This window comes from Scyliorhinus torazame, chromosome 9 (genome assembly GCF_047496885.1).
Source record: "Scyliorhinus torazame isolate Kashiwa2021f chromosome 9, sScyTor2.1, whole genome shotgun sequence".
Lineage (NCBI taxonomy): Eukaryota > Metazoa > Chordata > Chondrichthyes > Carcharhiniformes > Scyliorhinidae > Scyliorhinus > Scyliorhinus torazame.
Window position 1 is genome coordinate 180,205,938 of NC_092715.1, and position 14,472 is coordinate 180,220,409.

Sequence of the window (14,472 nt, forward strand, 5' to 3'; positions counted from 1 at the left end):
TCAGTCGCTGTCAATGCGATTTTCCATTGAGGCCACACCACACCGCCAGGGAAATCTGCAGGCGAGGGTGCGCTGCCGATGGGACTTGAGAATCTCGCCGCCAGCGAACGGCCGTAGAATTCCGGCCCTTTCCTGGTCTTCAGTGGCATCCAGTTAGTCTTTAAAAGGTGCTGATTGGATATCCCCAATGCAGACAGGAGAGTTTACAAGCGGAATTCACTGGCCTTGTGAGGTACCCTCAATAATGACACTTAGAGATTAAACTGTAAAGAAGGCTTTAGTAGAGTAATAACTATGCTAGAGCTAGAGACGAGAGCTGACTGTTACAGACCATGAGGCAGCCCTTATGTATGGCTCCCAGATGGGCGGAGCCAGAGGCGGAGTCCCCAGGGTTACAAGCCCGGTCTTAAAGGGGACATCACCTTACATGATGATAAGGCAGCAACCGTTCATCACATTCACCCCCTGTTTAAAAAGGAGTCCGGCGGGGGTGAAGTGCCATCATAGGTCCATCCGTCCCGGTGGCCGGATCGTCCTCCTCAATTCGGGCGGTGGTGCAGCGGGCACGGACGTCCCGGTTGTGGGCACATCCGGGAACACAGCGGTCAGAGCTTCGGTCCGGGTCGGGGCAGGGGAACTAGGCAGGGCCGGGGGTAGCGGAGCAGGCGCCGGCGGGGTGTGTAAAGGGGGGGCGCACGGTAGGGGCTCACCAACGGGTGGTAGCGCCGGAAGGGGGGCGTGTTGTAGGGGGCGACGGGTCCTGCAGGGGAGCGGCGCGGGAAGGGGCGTCTGTGGTGGAGGATCCAGCGGGTGCCAGATCCCGGAGGGAAACCGTATCTTGCCTGCCGTCGGAGTACTCCACGTAGGCGTAACTGGGGTTGGCGTGGAGCAGTCGGACCTTTTCAACTAGGGGGTCCGTTTTATGGCTCCTCGCGTGCCTCCGGAGAAGAACAGGTCCCGGAGCCATCAGCCAAGGTGGAAGCGAGACCCTGGAGGTAGACTTCCTGGGGAAGAGAAACAATCGGTTGTGAGGGGTCTCATTCATGGCCGTGCAGAGGAGTGACCTAATGGAGTGTAGGGCATCGGGTAGGACCTCCTGCCAGCGGGTGGTTGGGAGATTTTTCGACCGCAGGGCCAGAAGGACAGCCTTCCACACTATCGCGTTCTCCCTCTCCACCTGCCCGTTTCCCCGCGGGTTATAACTGGTCGTTCTGCTCGAGGCGATGCCTTTGCTGAGCAGATACTGACGCAGTTCATCGCTCATGAATGATGTACCCCGGTCGCTGTGGATATAAGCGGGGAAACCGAACAGGGTGAAGATGCTGTGCAGTGCCTTAATCACCGTGGCTGAGGTCATGTCGGGGCAGGGAATGGCGAATGGGAAACGGGAGAACTCATCGATCACGGTGAGTAAATAGGCATAATGGTTGGTGGACGCTCAGTCGCTCAAAGGGGCCCGAGGCCTTCACGAGCCGAACCTTGTCTGGCCGGTAGAAGTGCAGTTTGCACTCCGCACAGACTTGGCAGGCCCTGACCATGGCCTTGACCTCCTTGGTTGAGTAAGGTAGGTTGCGGGACTTGATGAAACGGACGAGCCGGGTAACCCCCGGGTGGCAGAGGTCATTGTGGATGGCTTGCAGGCGGTCCTCCTGCGCATTGGCGCATGTGCCGCGGAACAGGGCATCTGGGGGCTCGTTGAGCTCCCTTGGATCCTCCACCTCAAAATTTTATCGATTTTTATTTTGCCCCGTTGCGTGTTATCGAACATAGAGGCGACCGACCGTTGGTCGGTGACGAGGGTAAACCTCCTACCGGCTAGGTACTGTCTCCAGCGCCGTACAGCCTCCACAATGGCTTGAGCCTCCTTTTCGACTGCAGAGTGTCGAACCTCGGAGGCGGTGAGGGTTCGGGAGAAGAACGCTACTGGTCTGTCTCCTTGATTGAGGGTAGCAGCCAAGGCGATGTCTGATGCATCGCTCTCTACCTGGAAAGGGATGGTTTCGTCCACCGCGTGCATGGCGGCCTTGATGATGTCGGCCTTGATGCGGTTGAAGGCCAATTGAGCCTCAGCCGAGAGGGGAAAAGTGGTGGTCTTTAGGAGTGGGCGGGCTTTGTCCGCATACTTGGGGACCCACTGGGCGTAATAGGAGAAAAGCCCCAAGCACCGTTTGAGGGCCTTGAGGCTGCGGGGGGGAGGGAGTTCCTTAAGGGGGCGCATGCGGTCGGGGTCGGGACCTAGGACCCCGTCTTCCACGACATAGCCGAGGATGGCCAGCTGGGTGGTGTGGAAAACGCATTTGCCCTCGTTATAGGTCAGGTTAAGGGCTCGGGCGATCTGGAGGAACGTTTTGAGGTTAGCGTCATGGTCCTGCTGATCATGGCCGCAGATGGTGACATTGTCCAAGTACGGGTATGTAGCCCGCAAACCGTACTGGTCCACCATTTGGTCCATCGCCGTTTGAAAGGCGGAGACCCCATTTGTGACACCAAAGGGGGCCCTGAGGAAGTGGAAGAGCCGGCCGGCTGCTTCGAAGGCAGTATAGGGGCGGTCTTTTGGTCGGATGGGGAGCTGCTGGTAGGCAGATTTGAGGTCGACCGTGGAAAAGACTCGGTATTGGGCGATCCGATTTACCATTTCCGCGATGCGAGGAAAGGGGTACGCATCAAGCTGCGTGAATCGGTTTATGGTCTGGCTATAATCCACGACCATCCGTTTCTTCTCCCCGGACTGGACTACCACCACTTGCGCTCTTCAAGGGCTGTTGCTAGCCTCGATGACCCCCTCTCCCAGTAAACGCTGGACCTCTGACTTGATAAAAGCCATATCTTGAGCGCTGTAGCGCCGGCTCCTGGTGGCGACGGGCTTACAGTCAGGAGTGAGGTTAGCGAATAGCGAGGGGGGTGTGACTTTCAGTGTCGCAAGGCAGCACACCATGAGGGGGGGGCAAAGGTCCGCCGAACTTCAGTGTCAGGCTTCGGTGGCTGCACTAGAAATCCAGTCCAAGCAGCAGAGGGGCACAGAGGTGAGGGAGGATATAAAATTTGAAATGGGTGTATTTGGCACCCTGGATCGAGAGATCCGCAATACAGTACCCCGTGATTTGTACCGAGTGGGACCCAGATGCGAGGGCTATGGTTTGGGATGCGGGATGGGTGTGTAGGGAGCAGCGCCTTACCGTTTCAGGGTGGATAAAGCTCCCCATGCTCCCAGAGTCGAAGAGGCATGCAGTGTCGTGCCCGTTGACCTGGACCTGCATCATGGAGTTCTGCAGGTGTTTTGGCCGAGTTTGATCGAGGGTGATCGCACCCAGTCGCGGGTAGTCGGAGTCGTCAGCCTGAGTCGGCTGCGCGTGTCGGGTCGAGAAGATGACCGCCGACAAGATGGCCGCTCCCATGATTCGCACGAGGCTGATGACGCTTCAGAAGAGGGCGTGTCGGGTCGGTGCGCAGCAGCATTGCGAGGCCTGAGAGCCTGATTTTCGGGCCGGCTGTTCTTTGTTTTTCTGGCCCCTGGGCCTGGCCAGGCAGACCCTCGCAAAGTGCCCTTTCTTCCCGCAGTCGCTGCAGATCGCGGAGCGGGCTGGGCAGCGTGAGCGTGGGTGCTGGCCCTGTCCGCAGAAGTAGCATGGTGTGCCCCCATGGTGAGCGGGTCGCCGCGTGGCGCAGGCCTGTAATACGGTTGAGTCTGAGGAAGTCCGGGGGGGGCTGGCCGAGTCCGCGGGGTACGTACCCAAGTTATGTCGGGCCACCTCCAGCGAGGAGGCGAGCGTTAGCGTCTCCTGGAGGTCTTTTGCCCCATTTCCGAGCAGCCGCTGCCGGATGTAGGTCGAGCGGATGCCGGACACGAAAGCGTCCCTGATGTGCAGGTTCATATGGACTTCCCCTGTCACATCCTGATGGTCACAGTCCCTGGCAAGCGCGGTGAGTTTCTCAACAAAGTCGTCGAGCGATTCCCCCGAGCGCTGCCGGCAGGTAGAGAGCAGATGCCGGGCGTGCACCTCATTGATGGGTTTGACAAACCGCTTGCGGAGCAACTCGATCGCTTCCTCATAAGTCGTCGCCTTTTCGAGCGTGGCGGAGATTCTGTGACACACCCGGGCGTGGAGCAGATGCAGCTTGCGTGGCCCCAGGATGGGAGTCTCTGCGGAGTCCAGGTAGGCCTCGAAGCACCGCAGCCAGTATTTAAAAATTTCCTTCGCCTCCGGCATTCGTGCTTCCAGATTGAGCTTCTCTGGTTTTAGGCCTGCATCCAGCCTGAATCTAGTTTAGTCTAATAAATTGAGGTACCCTCAATAATGACACTTAGAGATTAAACTGTAACGAAGGCTTTATTAGACTAATAACTATGCTAGAGCTAGAGACGAGAGCTGACTGTTACAGACCATGAGGCAGCCCTTATGTATGGCTCCCAGATGGGCAGAGGCAGAGGCGGAGTCCCCAGGGTTACAAGCCCGGTCTTAAAGGGGACATCACCTTACATGATGATAAGGCAGTAACCGTTCATCACACCTTGTCGCATCTGACTTGATGTCGAGGCAAGGTGATTGAATCTCGTGAGAGGCCTGCATCAAGGCTCGCGATGCTCTAAACGTCTCATGAGATGCAAAGGAATCTTGCGTCTCGATCTAGATCTCGCTCCCACTGGCCGAGATCCAGGCGTGCATACATAAATGATCCATTAGCCTGTGGAATTTGTACATTCTCCTTGTGTCAAGATCTGCAAAGTAGGTGGATTGGCCACACAGAATTGCCCCTTAATTGGAAAAAAAATAATTGGGTACTCTAAATTTATTAAATAAATAAGTAAAATTGCCACCGTTATTCTGAATGAGATCTTTATAGGTTTTGTCGGGGCACCTTAAGGCAGAGGATTTAATAATAGTGGAGAATTTACTTTTCCGACATAAAATTTTTATACTTCATCTTTAAATAAGCAATGTCTCTGTTTCTTACAGATATTGACGAATGTTCATTTCAGAACATCTGTGTTTTTGGCACCTGCCAGAATTTGCCTGGTATGTTCAGATGTGTCTGTGATGGTGGCTATGAACTTGACAGAAGTGGAGGCAACTGTACAGGTAGGAATACAACAGCTACAGAGCTCAGTTACTGAAGAAGTCTTATTTATCTATCAAGATATTCCTGATTTCCCAATATACAGAAATGACATAAAGGCCCAGAGATTACGTTGTGCAGTATTGCAGGTCAAATGCTTAAAGTATTTGAATGGAAATTAATTTGTCCACTATTTTCACTGAGGTCCAGCTCCATTACAGTAGTCGACAAAATCTTTTTATATGTATATATTAATTACAAATACGTTAATAACACACAGCATTATTTCAAAGGTAAAAAGATAACTAGTGCTGCCTAGGATGGGTTTCCCAAATGTTTAATTTTTTTGTCGACAATATGCTCATTTGGCCTCCATTGTGTTCCTGCAAAGAACAGTGACATTTTTTTGAATAGGCAACAATCTTCAGGTGAACTTTAACATAAACAGACTTTTTAAGTTGAAGATAAGGCTGAACAGTTCATTACAATGGCTCCTGAAAGATTATTTCTTTTTTTTTTTGATAAAAGTTTTATTGAGGCATTTCGGCATCACAACAATACAAAACAGTGTGCAAAGAACAATCAACATAGTGCAAAAACCTTCTCCCCTCCTGCAAGGACCCGCCTAACTACCCCCTTAATCTACATTGCCCTAACCCCCCTGCCCGCGCCCCCCGCTGACGATTAATTTTCCGAAAAGAAGTCGATAAATGGTTGCCACCTCCGGGCGAACCCTGACAGTGACCTTTCAGAGCGAACATAATTTTCTCCAGACCGAGAAAGCTCGCCATATCCGATAGCCAGGCCTACGACTTCGGGGGCTTTGAGTCCCTCCATGCCAGCAGAATTTGGCGCCGGGCTACCAGGGAAGCAACGGCCAAAACGTCAGCCTCTCTCTCTCTCCTGGACTCCCAGGTCCTCCTAAAAACCAAAAATTGCCACCTTTGGACTCATCACCACCCTTGTTTTCAGTACCCGGGACATAACGTCCGCGAACCCCTGCCAGTACCCCCTGAGCTTTGGACATGCCCAGAACATGTGGACATGGTTCGCTGGTCCTCCCGAACATCTGGCACACCTGTCCTCTAATCCAAAGAATTTAATCATCCGGGCCACTGTCATGTGGGCCTGGTGGACGACCTTAAATTTAATCAGACTGAGACTAGCGCATGTTACAGTCGCGTTTACCCAGCTCAATGCCTCCGCCCATAAACCCTCTTCTATCTCACCTCCAAGTTCCTCTTCCCACTTAAGCTTCAGCTCCTCAGTGTCGACTCCTCTGCCCCCATAAGTTCTTTGTATATATCTAACACTCTCCCCTCCCCCACCCATCCACTGGACACTACCCTGTCCTGGATCCCCCTAAGTGGCAGGCGTGGGAAGGTCTGCGTAGAATGTCCCGCACCTGCAAGTACCTGAAATCATTCCCTCTCGCCAGCCCAAATTTCTCCCCTAGCGCCCTCATGTTCGGGAAGTTCCCTTCCAAGAACAGATCCCCATCCTCTCAATCCCAGCCCTCCGCCATGCTCTGAACCCACCGTCCATATTCCCCGGGGCAAACCGGTGATTGTCGAAAATTGGCGACCAAACTGATGCTCTCACGGAAATTGTCCAACATCACCATAGTTTGTTGACAGTTGTGCCGCTGGCCGGGTGTCTTTTCCCACGGCTGGGGGAAGTAGTGGGGGGTGGCCAGCAGGTGGGCTGTGGGGTCAGGATGGAAGGGCACAGAACACCATTGCCGCAGCCTGCAAGGAAGCCATGCAGCTGCACACGCTGCTGACTGCCTACTGTGAACTTAGGGCCAACAGTGGTACAGGTCCCCTCCCCCAGGTGCCCTCTGTTCCCAGCCGACCCATCAACCGTATGGGCACGCTCCAGCACAGCCAGTGCCATCTTGTTGGCTGGGATGGTGTGTGTGGGGAGTGAAGTGTCTATATGCAGCAGCAGCTCGTCAGCCTCCTGAGTATCAGCTGCGAATCCAGCACCATTTCTCATTGGAATCGATTGTGTTCCATGTGGCGCCGGTGCTAGCCTCTTAACCATCGCTGATTCGGTCAGGCGACAGTTTTGCTGTCGTGGAAGTCCAAGAATCCTGCCCTGACATGAACATTTAGTCTCAGGAATGGAGAATCCAGCCATGAGCTTATTGGAGCAGCATAGCATGGTGGCACAGTGATTAGTACTGCTGCCTCACAGCCCCAGGAACCCGGCCTTGGGCAACTGTCTGTTTAGAGTTTGCACTTTCCCCCGTGTCTGCGTGGGTTTCTTCCGGGGTTCCTCCCACAGTCCAAAGATGTGCAGGATAGGTGGATTGACTGTGCTAAATTGCCCCTATTGTGTCCAAAGATGTTCAGGTTAGGTGGGGTTATGGGGATCGGGCAGGGGAGTGGGTCTGGGTAGGGTGCTCTTTCAAATGATACTCAATAGACTGAATGGCCTCCTTCTGCACTGTAGAAATTCCATGTTTCTATGGAGCGTCCCTACTCGTCCCCTAGCTGGATTCAGCTAGCAGCAGGGGCCAGAATCAAACCTACTACTTTCCAGTAAATTTGGTTTCGTTTTAACAGCCTTGCTCAGTTCAGTCAACAGAGAAGTCAGGCTCAGGGTTTATTCAACATAATGTCACTGGAATCCTTTGATCAACTCTGCTTCTATAGCAGAAGAATGTCCAAACATTGCTGCGGCATCACTGATATACGATCCAATTCATTCAGTTGGGCATATCAGTTTTGAGATTTGAATTTGAATGAGCAAAAATTTTAACTAAACAAAGAGCAAATGATTGTTGCTATTCCAGACTTAAGAGTCTGCTGATCAAAATGCAGAATTCAAATTTAGTAGCAAATTTTTATTCACAAATTAGAAAGACTTTCTGCTGCTATTTTTTCTGAAAAGGGGATTTCACCCCTTTTTGTGAACTCTGTGGACCCAAGAACCTCCTCTTAGCAGTTCTGAAGTCGGGCTGTAATGGAATGCTGAGAGTTCAGATGTGACTTGGCCTTTGTTCAAAACTTTTGACAATTCCTTGAAATATGGTTAGAGATGGTAGATAGCCGCATTTATTTTAAGTCTTTGAAGATTGCCTTAAGGGGCTTTGACTGTATTATGGCCCACCTACCTCCAGTAATTGCTTTACGGAAACAGGAAATGTTTTGTCTTATTATGCCTACAAGCAGCTGAGGTGAAACATTCTGTTTTTAAACTGCAGATATCAATGAATGTGCTGATCCGGTCAACTGCATCAATGGTTTATGTGTCAACACTCCGGGTGATTACCTGTGCAACTGTCCTGCTGATTTTGAGCTTAATCCAACAGGAATTGGATGTGTTGGTGAGTCTTTGGGCAGCCATGTATGAAAGCTTGGGGACTCATTATTGTCAACGTCTAATGTATTTATAGTTCCTGTGTATGGAAATCTTGTATAGTTTACAGTAAATGACTTTCTGAAAGAATTCCAGAAGTCGATGTCACAAATATCCTTCTGCGAGAGTCATTCAGGATTGTGACATTCAGCTACCCCAAAATAAAGGACAAAACATTCAGAAATTGTCCTTAAAAATATTAGAATTATTTAAAGGAAAATCTGTTCTGTTCGATATATTTCTAAATCCTAAATATAACAGAGCAAGATACAATCATGGCAGTCTCTCATTACCTATAGCTATCACATTATGGGCTTGATTCTCTGGTCTCCCAGCCGCATGTTTCCCAGCAGCGGGAGGCGGCACGGCGTTCTCTGGCAGCTGGATTGTCATTTCCCGCTGCTGTCAATGGGAATTCTCATTGAAGCCACCCCATGCCACCAAGAAACCCACGGACGGGAGTGCACTACCAGGGGGACAAAGGGAAAACCACCACCAGTGAACGGCCGGAGATTTCTGGCCTAGTCTATTGAACTGGAAACATTTTTAACCAAAACTCACAATTCAATGGCCTTATGAATGACACGATTCATTCATAATCCTCAGTTGTCACTAGTTCAGCACTTCAAGGGTCAGGGAATCCCTCAGAGCTATTCCAGCTCCTCCAGTTTTGCCTCACTGGAAGTGCCACGGGAACCCAATAGAATTGCATAATCGAGTTTTCTGCTTTGCTTTTGGGGAAGTAACCCCAATAGAAGGGGAAGAGCTGCAAGGACTTTCCTGGTCACTGCTGGAAAAGTGAATTGTTTTCTTACATTTCTTCCTCAATTGATCTTCCTCTTTCCTGGAAGGAAATCCCCCTATTGCTACATTATAGTTCATTTGCACCAATCCCAAAGTCCAGATGCCTATGTTAATCTGTGATTTAACAGTAATTGTAAATAACTTATTTGACTGTAGGAGCATTATAGCAGAGTCATATCCTGTCCTCATGATTGTGCATCAGGGTGCTCTTTTCAACGCATATCCAGATTAATATCAGAAACTGGAACGCTGGTGAGTTTTCTCTTCCCTGGCATTGGAGCACTGAGGTCATTTGTAATCATCCTTCATGCCACCATAACTGACATCAGGTAAATCAGCGCACATTAGGGAATTAAAACTAGATTCATCTAGTCTGCGTGGCTCAGGGCACACTACTTTTACCAAACGGGTCATCGAATGAGTCCAACCAGCAGTAAATGATGCAGCGAAATCATTAATAGCCGCACAGGTACATTGTTTGCAATATTTAGAATTACTGAATAGCCCCTACAAATGTATACCACTTTAACATAAAATTCCAAGTGCATTTGCCTGCATTTTCTTGCCAGAAGCAGTTACCGACAGCAGTGTCATAATTTTGCTGATTATGCAAACAATTGCTCTTAACAAGTGCATTAATAGTGATTGCTGCAGCGTGATGCAGTTAGCATTTTTTCTGAAACATTACTTCAATATTTTTATAGTTTGAACAAGAGAAATGTTGTAATTAAATTGCTCATGTACAGAAATTGCATTACAAAAGTCAGTTTTGTTGGATCAGTGTTCATTAATTGTGGCTCTTCACTAGATAGTCCGAGCCTGAGTCACATTTCTGCAATTCATCTCATAATTTTTGTTTGAACTAATGAATGTTATGTTTTCCACCATATAATTTGTTACTTGGAGAAACATTTGGCTCAGAATGCCCTGAACTTTAGCTTCAACTCCTTTGGGGAAAAAAAGGGATTTGATGTTGAGGTTTCACAGTGCTTCTGTTTTTACAATGATTAATTTTAACGACCTGAAGTTTGTGAAAATAATGAATCCGATGTCTGGACCTCATTGACTGGTTCCCCAATATCTACGACCATGCCAAGAGCCTCACTGGCAAAATTTACCATAATGTGCATTTGAACATGTAGACTATTTCACATGATGTAAATGTTTTTCTCAATGTTATTCTTATATTTGTTTGCTGTAGATACTCGTGTTGGGAACTGCTTCCTGGGATATGGCCAACGAGGTGATGGAGGCTTGTCCTGCAGTGTCGATATCGGGGTTGGTGTCACTCGTGCCTCTTGTTGTTGCTCTCTGGGAAATGCCTGGGGTAACCCTTGTGAAATCTGTCCTGATGTCAATACAAGTATGTATACTCTTAAAATGCATTTGTAGATAAACAGATAGAAAGTAAGCATGGATTCCTCAGCGGCAGGGAAAGGAAAACATATAAAAGGAAATAAGGAAATGGCAGAGAAATTAAGCAAATAATTTGTATTTGTCTTTGCATTAAAAGACATAACAAACATAAAAGAAGCCTTATTGAATATTTTGAGATGGTAAGAGAGAGTAGATGGGGGTAATGCAGATATAATTATTTGAATTTTGAAAAGGCCTTCGATAATAATGTTAGAATATGGTCAGATAAAGCAGCCAGGGGACAGTGGCAGAAATGGATTGATAGCTGACTTCAAATCAGAAAGCAGAGAGTGTGAAGAAAGAGTTATTATTTAAGAGTGGCAGAAGGTGCGAATTGATTCTCCAGAAGGATCAGTACTGTAGCCGTTGCTGTTCACACTTTAACAATTTGGACTTTGAAATTAAAAGTGCTCATTCTAGATTTGCAGAGGACACCAAATTTGAGGGGGTGGGTGATAGTCAGCCCTAATCAGGCCTGCAACAAATTGCAGGAGGACATTAATAAACTTGCAGACTACACAAATAATTAGCAAATTAAGATCTACACTGATAAATACATATTGGGAGAAAAAACAGGGGAGGTCACTTATTATTTAGAAGATGCAGGTCTAGCTGGGGTAGAAGAGCAATAGGATCTTGGAGTACAAATACATCAACTACTAAAAATTCTGCTACAAGCTAGCAAGGCCATTGAAAAAAAGCAGGCCAAACACCTGGCTTTATTACTGGAAGGATAGAATTGAAAAAGGGAGAAGTTATGCTAAGCCTGTATCAAACTTAGTTCAAGCACATTTTGGACTGGATTTTACACTCCCATCAGTGGGTTTGAAGCCGGAGGGGGCTCATAACTGACTGCCACCTATCTGCCCTCGTCCAACCTGCCTAAAACCTTAAGGAGGATGGGGAAGGTGTTGGCTCGCCCACCCTTGGGCCTATTGAGGCCCTTAAATGACCAATTAATGGGCACACCTGAAATACTATGCGCAGTTTTGGTCCCCTTATGTGAGGAAAGATATCATGGCATTGCAGGCAGTCCAGCCAAGCTTCACTAGGTTAGCCTGAGCATGGAGGGATTTTGTTATGAGGAGCAATTGAGTAGGTTGGGCCTGTATTCAAGATTGTATTTAGGGCAGCACAGTAGCATAGTGATTAGCACAATTGCTTCACAGCTCCAGGGTCCCAGGTTCGATTCCCGGCTTGGGTCACTGTCTGTGCGGAGTCTGCACGTTCTCCCCGTGTCTGCGTGGGTTTCCTCCCACAGTCCAAAGATGTTCAGGTTTGGTGGATTGACCATGCTAAATTGCCCTTAGTGTCCAAAAAGGTGGGGTGCGGTTACTGGGTTACGGGGATAGGGTGGAGGTGTGGGTTTGGGTAAGATGCTCTTTCCAAGGGCCGGTGCAGACTAGATGGTCCGAATGGCCTCCTTCTGCACTGTAAATTCTATGTATTGAATGGCAGAGCAGGCTCAACGGACTGAATGGCCTTCTCCTGTACCGATGATCCTATTGAGAAGAATGAGAGGTGACTTTATTGAGACACACAATTCACAGGGGACTTGACAGAGTAGATGCTGAGAGGTTGTTTCCACTTGTGGGAAAGTTTAGGACCAGAGAACGTAATCTGAAAGTTAGGGGTCTCCCATTTAAGACATAAGGAGGAATTTCTTCCCATACCGGGTAGTGAATCTGTGGAATTCTATACCGCAGAGAACTGTAGAGGCTGGGTTCTTTGAGATAGACAGATTTTTAATCAGTAAGGGAATCAAGAGTTATGGGAAAGTGGAGTTGAGGATTATCAGATCAGATCAATCGTGATCTCATTAAATGGCTCAGAAGTTGCGATGGGCCGAATGGCCTACCTCTGCTCCTAAGAGGCAATCCCCACCAGGTAATTCCAACCTCCACCTCCTCCCACCCGAGTCTGTTGAACCCATATTGCCAACTCCTTTCCCCCTCACCGAGGCTCCGATCCCGGATTTAACTGGACTCTTCAACGTGGTGGGACTGCCTGTAGTCCCAGCAGCGGTCACCATGCGAGTCAGGATCCGATCGGCTGGCAGCTTTTTAAGTGGGGGGAGGGATTCCTCGAGAGATTGGAGAAGTAGTCTCAATTTAAAGGAATTAATGCTGCTTTCAGATTTAAATTGCCGGGGGCAGCTGTCAGGATGATGGGCGGGACTTCCTCCAGCCCACCTCCCCCGACTTTTTAGCTGTGGGGAGGCCTGTGGCACCCTGTAAAATTTATTAACATGGACTGAGGATTGGTTAGTGGATAAAAAACAGAACATCGGAATAAATATGTTACGTTCCAGATGGCACGGTGTAACTAATAGAATGCCACACAAATCGATTCTTGGGCCTCAGCTTTTAACAATCTTATCTCAATAACTTAGATGAGGGGACCGAATGTAATATATCCAAATTTGCTAACGATACAATAGAGTAAACTGTGAGGAGGATGCAAAGGAATATAAAGAGGTTAAGTGACTGGGCATGAAGGAGGTAGTTGGTAAACAGGGCTGGATTTTACCAATCCTCTAAGGATGGGCTGTGAGACAGGGTGGGCGGCTGTAAAATTGAAAGAGCAGGCAGAGATTGGAGTGCCTGTTTTTTTGCAATCGTCATGGAATTTTACCAGCGACCTGGGATGAGAAGGGTGGTCCACATGTCGAAGTGCCCATTAAAGGCCTCTTTCCACCACAATGGCATTTCACAAAAGGTGGCCAAGTCCTCTGCCACATGCCGAGAAAATCTGGCTGAGCAGATTGGGAAGCAACATTGAGAGATACCTGGCATCCTTAATAGGATGGTGAACACGGATGTTGCCAATTAGGAGACTGGCCCTGTGAAGATCACGTCAGCGGAAATGCTTCCGACACGGGTTTGGGACTCCCATTTGACAGTGCAGTGTTGGTGGAGCGCTTTGCTTCATCTACAGAGGGCCAGGTAGAAATATATGAAGTGGAAATAAAGTTACTTGATTAAAGCATCTTTAAACTGGTTACCACAAGTCTGAACTAATTCTAAGTTAAACTCGGGAGTGCAGTAATGTAAAAATTAGCCATGCAACCAAATGCCTGGTCAAGGTTTCACATTCTAATCAGATGCCAAAAAGTTTGTGAAATAGTGCCTCACTACTGAACAATTGATTCAGTCTGACACTGCGGAGTTGAAAACAAAATGTGTCGTATTAATAAGGAGCACATTAACTAACATGTGTTTCAAATTATTTTGTCTGCTACTTTAGAAAGGTATAAACTCATTGAACACTTTTGTTTAAAAAAACACAGGTATTTTTGTATGAAATTAATTCGTTGCGATCACAGAATGATTTTCAACCTTTGAAATCCAACTTTTGATTTGTGGAAATTAAGCAGAACACTTTGATCTGTCGTGCATTAGATCATTCTGCTTGAATTACATTAAATTATTATACAGCAAGTTATACAGCGTTCACTTTATCCATTTACTCAAATAACTTTGAATGCTTTGTGCTATTTATTTTCACAGCTGAATACAAGACACTCTGTCCAGGGGGTGAAGGGTTTAGGCCCAACCCCATCACTGTCATCTTAGAGGGTAAGTATGTGGATATTTGTCACCTTGTAGAAATATTCCAATGAAAGTACTTGGGCTCATAAATCTCCTGGGAGTGGATTGTGCATCCACATTTAAATGTCAAAGTGCGCCTGCCCATGACCTCCACTGACCTCCATTTGTATAAAGTAGTAAGTGCTACACACATCCATGTTTGTTCATCTTGTTACACAGGCCAGACGTTGTGTGAGATGTCACAGATTTTGGAGGGAGATGGGTGGTGGGAACGTGGTTG

The 14,472-nt window shown here is 48.2% G+C and overlaps 1 protein-coding gene across 1 annotated transcript in view; it reads left to right on the plus strand.

The window, feature by feature from the left end:
• The window catches only part of LOC140429611 (fibrillin-2-like), a 496,823-nt gene that overhangs the window by 383,103 nt on the left and 99,248 nt on the right, over window positions 1-14,472 (plus strand). Inside the window, exons 35-38 of the mRNA XM_072516854.1 lie at window positions 4,956-5,078; window positions 8,267-8,389; window positions 10,427-10,588; window positions 14,151-14,219. Coding sequence (XP_072372955.1) covers window positions 4,956-5,078; window positions 8,267-8,389; window positions 10,427-10,588; window positions 14,151-14,219 — 477 coding nt within the window. The remainder of the gene's footprint in view (window positions 1-4,955; window positions 5,079-8,266; window positions 8,390-10,426; window positions 10,589-14,150; window positions 14,220-14,472) is intronic.